Below are 11,173 nucleotides of genomic sequence, written 5' to 3'. Positions count from 1 at the left end.
GAGCGGGTTGCTCCAAACCCTGGGCATGCTGGCCTTGGACGCTGAACCTGCTGTGCCTGCTCGATGAATTCCCCAGCGGACACCGGAGAACGGGACTGCGCCCGTGGAACCCTCCTGGAGTGGTCCCAGGGCCGCTTTGATGCCTTTCCCTGAGCATCAGTTTAAATATTCCTCTGTTTAATGGAGGAAGGGGGAATGAAGGAATTCTGGTGAAGATGAAATCACACACCAGCGTCTGGTTCTGCTGCCAGCTTCCAACAAAGTTCTGTCCTAGGGCTGATAGAAACGGACGGGTTTTGTTCAAAATCGGGGTTTCTGATCTGTGTTTTTTTGGGATGTGTCGTTTTTTTTTTACAGTTCTATTTACATTGGTATTCAAGCAGGGTCATGTCGGAGCACGTGGCACAGGATTGTGTACAGATAGGTCTGCAATACCCCCGTGAGGAGACTCCACACCCTCTCTGGTCTCTGTTCCAGTGCAGGAAAGATCTTCCTCCTGCCGAGGTGGAACTCCCATGGCTCAGTCCCCGCCCGTTCCTCTGGTGCCCCTGCTGGGCCCTGCTCGGACCCTTCCCAGGGACACACCGAGACACCCAGAGCTGAGGGCTCCTCTCAGCTAGGGCCCTTCTCCAGGCTGGACGGCCCCAGCTCCCTCAGCCTTTCCTGGGCACGGAGACGCTCCAGTGATCCCGATCCGCATCCTGTCCCGGTTCCGGTTCTCCGGTTCCGGTGCCGCTGCCGGTGCGGGACCATCGATCAGCGCCCGAGGGGCGGTGCTGTGTGTGACGTCACGCGCACTGCACCAATGAGGCACGGCCACGCCTGGCACGCGCGGGGCGGGGCGGTTCCCTCAGCGCGGCGGCGCCGGGGCTGCTCCCGGGCCGTTCCCGCCCGCGCCGGGGCCGCTCCCGCTCCCGGACATGGCGCCCGCTATCGCCGCCGAGGAGGGCGGGCGGCAGCGCCGCGCCGGCACCCGCCAGCACAGCCTGGACCTGACGGGCGAGCCGCCCCACGACGGGCTGCCCGGCGACACCGAGGCGCTGCTGCCGGCACCGGCACCGGCGCGGGCGCGGGGGTACCGCGCGGAGCTGGGCAGCATCCTGCTGCTGCTGGTGCTGTACGTGCTGCAGGGCATCCCGCTGGGGCTGGCGGGCAGCGTGCCGCTCATCCTGCAGAGCAAGAACGCCAGCTACACCGACCAGGCCTTCTTCAGCTTCGTGTTCTGGCCCTTCAGCCTGAAGCTGCTGTGGGCGCCCTTGGTGGACGCCGTTTACCTGCGGGGTTTCGGCCGCCGCAAGTCGTGGCTGGTGCCCACGCAGTACGTGCTGGGACTCTTCATGATCTACATGTCCACGCAGGTGGACGCGCTGCTGGGCGACGGCCACGGCCGCGGCCCCGACGTGGCGGCCCTCACCGTCACCTTCTTCCTCTTCGAGTTCCTGGCGGCCACGCAGGACATCGCGGTGGACGGCTGGGCGCTCACCATGCTGTCCCGGGAGAACGTGGGCTACGCCTCCACCTGCAACTCCGTGGGGCAGACGGCCGGCTATTTCCTGGGAAACGTGCTGTTCCTGGCCCTGGAGTCCGCCTCCTTCTGCAACAAGTACCTGCGGTTCGAGCCGCAGCCCCGGGGCATCGTCACCCTCTCAGGTACGGCCGGGCACTGCAGCCTGGGTGTGCCGGAATACAGCCGTGGAATGCATTGGTTCGGAAGGGATTTCAAAATTCCCTGCCATGGCAGGGACACCTTCCACTGTCCCAGGCTGCTCCAAGCCCCGGTGTCCAACCTGGCCTTGGACACTTCCAGGGATCCAGGGGCAGCCACAGCTGCTCTGGGCACCTATGGCGGGGCTTAGCCACCTTCCCAAGGAAGGATTGTTTTCCTCTATCTTCCTCAGGATGCTTCTTCCCTGAGCATGGAGCCCTCCGTGGTTCGGCGCTGGGAACCAAACAGGTTTGGTTTGTCCCTTGCCCCGTGGGAAAGCACGGCCTGCTTGGAGGCTGGCAGAGCCCACTGCTACATGCACTGCACTTCAGATTTTTCTGACTGAAGTGTGTGGGAAACCTGCCTTGTCATCTTGGCTGACCTAAGAGCTTTGGAGGAACTCTTTTATTTTTTATTTTTTTTTTCCTCCTAGTTTCATGGCCATGGACTGGATTACTCTTTAAAAAAAGCAAGTCAAAGTCTCCGTCTGGGAAGAGGGGAATGAAAAAAAACCAGATTCTTCCAATATGGTATTTTTCACAGAATAGAAAGGAAGGTGTTCAGGGTTGAGTACGTGGCCCGTTTCTGAAGGAAGGCCTTATTTTAGTAAATTAACAGGGATTTGCTTTTCCTCTTTAGTGTGTGGTAATCCAGGCATAAATAGCTGTTAGTGGAGAGATGTTTCTGTTTACTGGGGTTTGGGATTTTTTTCTCAGAAAGATTCTCTGGGGTGGTTGATCTTAGGGGTATTACCCAGGAGATGCTTTGAGTGCACCTCGTTTGGCTGCAAGTTTGAGGGAGGACAGGCAGTCCTGGCACCACTCTGGCTGCAACCTCAGGGTGACCCTGGCAGTGAAGAGCAGATCCTCATGGTCTCACTGATTGCCTTGCTCGTGTCTCAGAGATCAGCTATGCCAAAACAGGCTGGAATTCTGTGAAGGGGAGTTTTGCTTTCTGTCCTGCCCCTTCCTCAGGGATGAATCAGGACAGCAGTTTCCAAGGCTGCTGTGCTTGCCTGGTCTCTGCAGCTCTCACCTCTGTTAACTCACCCTCCTCTTTGCTCCCTGCTGCCAGCCTCATATCTGGCCTGTATGGAGGAGCACAGGGTGGCCCTCCAAGTATCCCAGCTGGTTCCTGGCCTTCCCTGGTGCTGTATAGCTCCTGGGCTGGCGTGTCCCTTCCTTCTCCCTGCAGTGCACACTGACGTCTTGGCTGCTGATGCAACTTGCAGGCACTGGTGTTCAGACAGCTTGGCTTGGCTGTACTTCCCTTATTGCCCAGGGCTTTGGTAGTTTGGGTTTTGTTTTCCTCTCAGGGCTGTTTGTATAAATGGATTTGTTACTATTACAAAAGTGCTGTTCTTAAAAGATACTGTCCCAAACCCAAACAGCACCAATGCAACCTTCTTAACCTGCCCTGGAGTATTGATGTGGGTGAAGTAAGAACAGCAAATAACTGACACTGGAGTTGCAGGATATGGTTTTTCAGGTGGTAAAACTGTAAGAAATTTCTGTTTCCCAGTGGTGTGACTGGCACAGTTTGGTGTTTCCCTGGAGCAGCTGAGAGCAGCAGGAGTAACCAGCTCACTGAGGAGCACAGGAGCTCACTGTCCTTGCCCTGGCTGTAATGGGCTCCTGATGAGCAGGTTTGGGTGGGTAAAGCAGCAGAAAACTTCACTGCTGGAAAAGGTGAATGTTTTCTGCCAGCTCAGATCGCTGAGCACTTTTGTCATAGGCTGAGTGCCCGGGAAAGAACAAGTGAACACTCCATGATCCAGAGGCATGATCCAGAGGGGCAGCACCCTGAGGGAAGAGCTGGAGCTATGTCAGGAGAGGTTGAGGTGGATATCAGGGAAAGGCTGTGTTGGGCTGTGTCAGGCTGAGGTGCCAGAGAAGGAAATGGGAAAAACCTTTCTGTGGGCTGATTGTCCTGGCACATCCAGGGGTTTATTTAGCACTTGCTGTTCAGGTGACTTCTGTTTTTGTAAAAGTAGGGGAAGCTCCCTGGCTGGATTTGTGATTCCTGCCTGGTTTGCCCATTCCAGTGTGAAGGACAGGAAAAGAGTGAACACAGGACAAAGGTGTCCCTTTAAGGCCACCCCCACTTACCTGTGCCAGGGACTGTCACAGGTAACTGTGGGACTGTCCTGCCCTTCCTCCTGGGAGGAGATCCTGGCTATCTGCACAGGTACAGCTGTTGGGACCTGTACCACCTGGGTACCTTCCTCATGGTTGTTCTCCAGCCTGGATCTATCCCTGATCTACTTCAAAAACTTGTTTTGCCCCATCTCAGTGGTTTATTTTGTTACTAGCAGTGCAGCTGCAGAAACAAAATAGGGATGGGGGAAGCAGCAGTGGTGCTGAAGAATGTTTGTGCTTGAAATCCCTTAGGTAAACTCTGATTTCAAAGTTCTTTTGCTTGTAGCCGGTTAGTGAGGGTCCTTGTATTTGAAAGGAAATGTATCTTATTTTTATGTGAACTGCCTACAGCCTCAAAACCCCCAATTTTTCTTGTCTGAACTACTATATATATATATATATATGGTGGGGTTCTTTTCTTTTTTCTTGCTTTGCTTTGCTGCTCATGCAGCCGCTGCAGTGCTGTGCTGCAGCTGACAGGGCTGGCCTGATCAGGAGCACTCATGTGATGATGCTCAGAGCTATTTCTATCTCCATCCTTGCACTGTGTCTCACTGCAGGGATAATGCTCAGGGTTATTATTAGAGAACTCCTCTACCTCCTTTGTAGCCAGGAGCTGTGATTAGTGAGACTCTCAGAAAATGCATCTTTCCTTGAGAATGTCTGTGTAGGGCACCTTTTTTTTTTGAAGAGAGCAATCTGACAGTGTTGTTTGTGAGGTCATGTTTATCTTAGGAAAGGGAAAAGTAGCAGAAATTGTGTGAAAAGCCTTTATTTCTGTTACCCTGAGCATGGGGGGACACACCTGGAGCAGTCCTTGCATGCTTGCTGAGCCTGTTCCCCTCCTGTGCATGAGAAGCAGGCAATAATGGACTGAACCTTTGTGCTGTCCCTGCCCTTTCACCAGCCCTGCTGCTCCTTCCCAGTCTCCCAGAGGCTGCTGGAGCTGCTCCTGACCAGGAAGATTAAAGGCTGCTTCTGTCCTACCCTCTGCACATGGCTCGGTTCTTTCCTGCCATAGAGGCAGAGGATAGGATTATCTTGAACTGACCATTCACTAAATCAAAAAGTTCTCTCTTGGTTTTTTACTGCTCTACATCCACGATTTAGCAGGTACTGATCTGCTTAAAACAGAGCCCTGGAATGCTGGCAAGTCTATACTTCAGGCAGACAAATCTGAGCACTCCTTACAACTCTGTAAAAACTTTCCTCGGTCCATCTTCACACCCCTAAATCCCTGTTTCCTCCAGGTGGAAGATGGACGTGAGATAGGGAGGTGGAGCTGAGGCACAGAGTGGTTCCCTGACTGCAGGGCTGGGGAGCAGGGAAGGAGTTCTGCCTCTGGAGGCTCTTCCCTGGCTTCTCACCATTACATGTGGTTTTCCTCCTTAATCAGCCTGTAGTGGTTGTGTGTGTAATCCTTCAACACGTTCATTTTTGCTTCTGTTCCTCGTCCAACATGCTCACTGTGGTAAAAACCCACCAAACAGCAGGGAGGTGACCTGGTTTGCTGCTGCTCCTCTGCCTCAGCTCCAGCAAACACCTCCTTTCAGAGGAGGGCAGAGCTGTGTCACTCACTGTGTGTAGCTCTGTGCTCGTGGTTTGCTTTTGCTGCTTGTTTGTATTCCACTTTGCTTATTAGGTTTATATTCTGTGACTGTCAGTCGTGGCTGCTACAAAGAAATTTTGACTTCATTTTATTTTCCCCTCCAGATTTCCTGTTTTTCTGGGGAGCTGTCTTCTTAATTACCACTACATTGGTTGCCTTTTTGAAAAAGGAAAACCAGGAGCTAATACCAGCAAAGGAAGAAACAAAAGGCATCACTGACACATACAGGCTGCTATTCTCAATAATTAAGATGCCAGCAGTTCTTACTTTCTGTGTCTTGATTCTCACTTCAAAAGTAAGTAAATACATTTAAGAATTTTTAAATGCTGGCATCAGAGTCTGGAAGGCTGCTGAGTCACTGGGATGTAACTTAGTTTTGCTTTTGGCTACCCTCAGAGTTAGGAATTTTCACATGAAATTGAAGCAGAATGGCTTATCTCATTGTGCTGAGCAGGGCTGTGCAGCAGAAAAGCTTTGTGGGAGCTGTTGTGTTTAAACACAAGAATTGAATAGAAGTTTGGTGGCAATGTGGTATTAAACTAAAGTACATATTTAAACAGGCTGTGTAGCCTGCAGTTAAAAGGACAGAAAATGTTTCTTTTTAGCTCAGAATCCCCAGCTCTGTCCAAGCTGGGTTTCCATGGCTCCTAGTTGGACATTGAGGATTCCAGCAGCAGTGAAGGCACAGGAATGAATGGCAGTGCTGCTTAATGTTCTTGGAACAGTTTTGGCTCTGGTGACAATAAGAGTGTGCAAGTGTGGAACATGTAGAACTAATTTGGAAATCAAATCAGGGGCGAAGTGGCTTGTCCTGTATCCCATTTCTCAATTTACTTGATAGGGAGTAAATTGAGTTTCTAGCCAAACTCCCTGTTGTGCTCAGCTTATTTTGTCTCCTTGACATTGCAGGTTGGGTTTTCAGCAGCAGATGCTGTAACAGGACTCAAACTGGTAGAGGAGGGGGTCCCGAAAGAGCACCTGGCTCTGCTGGCAGTTCCAATGGTTCCTCTGCAGATCATCTTGCCCTTGGTTATCAGCAAATACACAGCAGGCCCCCAGCCCTTGAACACCTTCTACAAAGCAATGCCTTACAGGTAAAGGCTCATTTAGTGAAACACAGTAATATGTGTGCTCAATCTGTGTGCTCAGATCACCTGTGCCTAACTCTCTGACTTCCAGGTGCAAGGAATTGTGTCAGGATTGCCACAGTGAGTTGAACTGTCTGATTGATGCAGTGTCACTGTGTGGAAGCAGAGCATGAGGTGCTTGGGAGGTGCATGTACAGCTGCATTAGAGCAGTGCTCTCCTGCTCCTACTTAACAATGTCACTGCTTGTCAAATAATTGATATCTAATTCTGAGATAGAAATAGGTGTAACTATTCAGATCTAAACTATTTTAATGAACTCTCTCTGATTGTTCAGTGGTTGCTTTATGTTGAGTTAACACATGGGAAGAATTACTTGGAGTAACAAATCATCTTTCTCATCCCTCCAGGTTGCTGCTTGGCCTGGAGTTTGCATTTCTGGTGTGGTGGGCTCCAAAAGTAAAGCATGAAGGAGGATTTCCTGTCTACTACTACGCTGTGGTGGTGCTGAGTTATGCTCTACACCAGGTAACGCTCACTGTGTGGGGAGGGGAAATGCTGTTTCCTGTCTTGTCCTGGGTCACACTGGAATCCCTCCAAGCCTGACCTGTGCTGTGTGGCAGGAATGACTTCTAATACTCTAGCCAGTGTTATTCCTCCCTATTCCCTGTGCTCCACTGGACATCATCTGTGAGCTACTGTTAGTTGTCCACATCTGGTATAGTTCCCCAGATTCCTTTTTCCCCAGACCCAGAAGCTGAAAAGCCCAGAGGAGCTGGAGAAATCCTAGAACTGTGTCTGAGTTTGATAGGCATGCTGATGAATGCATTGGTTGCACAGATAAATAAAGTTATGTGGTCTGGTCCTAGAATAAAAAAGTGATTGTTGGAGGAACATCACAATGGATCTGATCCAAAGACTTGGGAAACAAACACCTGATACAGTGTGGTGTTTGGATCACAACTGAAATGTATGCAGTGCCTTGAGAGATGACTTTAAATGCAGAAGGGTTGTGTTCAGGTGCTATTTTAGCTGGCTGATTGTATTTCAGTTTGATAACCCAAGTCATGCCAGTGCATGTAAGGCTGGGTCTGTTGCAGCATGACTGGAGACAAGCAGCAATGCCCCTCCCCTGTCAGCACAGGGACAGGCTGAGGAGGAACTGTTGCATTCAGGGGATCACTCAGCAGGGTTTTCTGCCGGGGGTTTCATCTGTCTCAAACACTGTGGGCTGTTTGTCCCCTCAGATCACCCTGTACAGCATGTACGTGGCCATCATGGCCTTCAACGCCAAGGTCAGTGACCCGCTCATCGGGGGCACCTACATGACCCTGCTCAACACTGTCTCCAACCTGGGGGGCAACTGGCCCTCCACGGTGGCCCTGTGGCTGGTGGACCCCCTCACAGTGAAGGAGTGTGCTGGGGCCCAGGGCCACAGCTGTGCCACTGCAGCGACCGCAGAGGTGAGTCTGGGGGCTGGGGGGGTCTCTGCTCAGTCTCTCAATTAAATGGCTTCTTGCAGTTTTACATTTGAAAATCTTCACAATGTATAGCCTGTGCTTAAAAATTCTCACTGATGGAGCTGCTTTTCCTGTCTGATAAAATCCAGTCTGTTAGCACCTGCACACTCTGAATAACCAACCCCTTACCCAGGGTTTGCAGCTGCAGAGTAGTGAGCCCTTTCTTCCTGTGCTGAGCTGGGCTGGAAGCACCAGACTGGTGCAACTGTGCAGCGTGAGGAGGCTGTAGGTATGGTTTTGAGTTGTGCAGTCAGGGGCTCTCTCCTTGGCAGGCTCTGTCCCCCAGGGCCCTCCATTTCTGTGGTAGGTTTTTCTTCCTCCTGTCTCCCTGGAGGCTTCTTATCTGCCTGCCTTGATACCTTCTCCAGGATGCTGCTCTGCTCTCTGATTTTGGTGTCCACTTTCCCCTTGAAATCAAGTGGGGCTGGCAGTCTGCCCAGTGCTGGGAGCCTTTTGGAGCAGAACAAAGAACTTGCTGTACACAGAACAAACAACAGGACACAAAACTGCTGGGAAAGCAACATTTCAAATTCACCTCCTCACAGCAAATGAGACATTTGACATGGCTGAAGAGCAGAAATGTTTGGGGGGTTTTTTTTGGTCTGTGCTCGTGACTGAGATTTATTTCACTCCTGAATGCCAGGATGCCCTAGGACGTGAAGGTTCTCTAAAATTATCAAAGTGTTCTGGAGTCCAGCATGACTTGTCTGAACCAGAGTTGGAGTTTTTGCTGGTGCAGAGGGGAGACTGCTGCTGCAGAGGATGCTTTCCCAGCCTCTCGCTTATTAGCTTGTCACTAATCAGGTTCCTTGTGTCTCAGCCTCTACTGAATTTGAGTCCTTCCTCCTTCATCTCACTCCTCTGATCTTTTTTCACATCCTCCCGACATTCCACCACCACTCCCTTCTTATTCCTAATCTGACTTTGACGTGTCTCAGAATAATGAAAATGCTGGCAGAGCCTCAGCTCAAGAGAATTGATTAATCCTAGGATTAGAGCAGTGTTGAAAGCCAAACAATAGCAGAAGCAATCCTGGGCTGTACAATCACCCTGTGAATGCTGGGGGTTTGTCTCCCAGTTCAAAACCATCCTGGGTGTGTCTCTCCCAGATACAGAATCACAGAACCATGGAATACTTGGGGTTGGAAGGACCTTAAATCCCATCCAGCCCCACCCCTGCCATGGGCAGGGACACCTTCCACTGTTCAGGGTTGCTCCAAGCCCCAGTGTCCAACCTGGCCTGGGACACTTCCAGGTCCGGGGAGTCCACAGCATGGAGGGCTAGGAAGTAAATAAATTTTCTCTCTGAGGTTGGGAGGAGTGGTTGCACCTCCAGGCCCACATGGACAGTGGGGCCATTTCTGTTTTCTGGAGTTTGCCCTTTGGGCTGATGTGCTCCATTTCCCACAAGTTTAGCGGTTTGATACTTAGTTACTTTTCACACTGTGGGGAAGCTCCAAAGCCTCTCTGACCAATTGCATAGGAAACAACAAAGAGTGAAAACTCATTTAGTGCTGCCCTGGAGCAGGGAGACTGCAGCAGCTCTGGGGGGCTGGGTGCTCAGTGCATTAACCCGTGCTCTGTTTTAGCTGTGCACAGCAGCTGGAGGTTCCTGTGTCACCACGCTGGACGGGTACTACGTGGAGTCTGTCATCTGTGTCATCCTGGGCTTTGCCTGGTGGTTCTTCCTCGGACCAAAATTCAAAAAGCTGCAGGACGAAGGACAGTCTTCGTGGAAGTGCAAGAGGAGCAATTGATGCATTTAGGTGTTGGATGGACCAGCAAGGTGGTTTTAGTTTTATTACAAAGACATGTCCCATAATCAGCACCCCGGAATGTCGGTGTTCCTGTGCCATGCCTGGGAGAGCTGCGTGGCTGAGGCAGGGCTGTGTGTGGCACCACAGCACAGGCTCAGTTCAGAAAGGAATGGCTAAAGCAGCACCTCAGTGCTCCATGCTTACCCCTGGCTTACCACAGAGCTGCTGATTCCACAGGGCACCTCTGGGAAAGCTCCTCATTCTGTGGCTGCAGAGGCAGCAGCATTGCCTGCTGAGTGCCAGTTTTTATTTTCACACAGAAATGATCTGACAGTGCAGCTCACCCGGGGAAGGATGCCCAAGGCGTTCTGACTTGGAGGTTAAGCATGGTACTACAGAATCCCTTGTGAGAAGATCAGTGTGAGATGTCTGTGGGCTTTGCTGCTTCTCACTTTCTGAACTGTAACCACGCCTCAAAGGATGAAATCTTCCGGAGATTATTTTAAATGTATATTCTGGCTTTTATAAGCTTTAAAGATTTATAAGAAAATATTTTTATAAGCAAATTACACTTGTTTAATTTATTTCCGCTGTTTCAAGGCAGTTTGATTTACGTTGAAGGTACTTTATTGATGGCAAAATGCTGTAAGGTAGGACTGGAGAAACGCACAATCCTCTGAGCCTTGAGTCCTGCAGCTGGAACTGGAGGTGCTTCCCAAGGGAGGGCACGTGGGCCTTTGGAAGGGGTGAGTTGATAGAGGAAAACCAATCCATCGGTTTCCCAAACTGCATTACTAAAATTTGAGTACCCGTTCTGGAATGCGGTGGGGAACGCCGAGAGAGACTTCCCCCAGCGGGGGTGAGAAGGGTGAGTTGGTGATGACAAAGTTGCCAAATTCCCAGGGAGCTGGTGCAGGACTCGCCCTCACACAAATCAAACGGGGGCAGAGCTGCTGTAGAGTTCACTGCTGGTGCCATGTGGTGGAAACATTCCCGCTGGATTTCTCCCACTGAGCTCCCTCCTGAGTGCCTTAGGTACCCACGGGTGCTGGAGAGGCTCTTGGACCCCGCTGGGTGTGTGTGGAACATCGGTATTGAAAAGGAAAACTATTAAACATCCCTTGGAAAGGTGCACGGTGTTCTCTGCCATGTTTCTTGTCAATATTTGAAGGATTGGGCTGGGAGGGAGTTTGGGATCTGCTGCTGCTGTGTGTTTTGGTGGAAAAGTGACCCAATACCACCTCTGGAGTGCCTGGGGGGCTCTCCTTGGCATCAGGAGGAAGAGGACACTATGACCTGTGCTTCTCTGGACACTGCCTCCTGTCCTCTGTCCCCTCCCTCTCCCTTGAGGGACACAC

General features: G+C 51.2%; 1 protein-coding gene across 2 annotated transcripts; it reads left to right on the top strand.

Annotated features, from left to right (window-relative positions):
* Positions 1-920: 920 nt before the first annotated feature.
* On the top strand, positions 921-10,066 carry SLC33A1 (solute carrier family 33 member 1). Of its 2 annotated transcripts, XM_062499221.1 has the most exons (6): positions 921-1,650; positions 5,557-5,747; positions 6,362-6,546; positions 6,949-7,066; positions 7,786-8,001; positions 9,648-10,066. In XM_062499221.1, exons 1-6 carry the CDS (start codon positions 921-923, stop codon positions 9,813-9,815), a joined length of 1,608 nt encoding a protein of 535 aa, XP_062355205.1. In that variant the 3' UTR covers positions 9,816-10,066. The 2 variants fall into 2 exon arrangements, with proteins under 2 accessions (XP_062355205.1, XP_062355207.1); XM_062499223.1 differs by lacking the exons at positions 5,557-5,747; positions 6,949-7,066.
* Positions 10,067-11,173: the final 1,107 nt, after the last annotated feature.

Source organism: Cinclus cinclus, chromosome 10 (genome assembly GCF_963662255.1).
Source record: "Cinclus cinclus chromosome 10, bCinCin1.1, whole genome shotgun sequence".
Lineage (NCBI taxonomy): Eukaryota > Metazoa > Chordata > Aves > Passeriformes > Cinclidae > Cinclus > Cinclus cinclus.
Note: the sequence above shows the minus strand (reverse complement) of the source record. Positions and strands in the feature narration are given on the sequence as shown.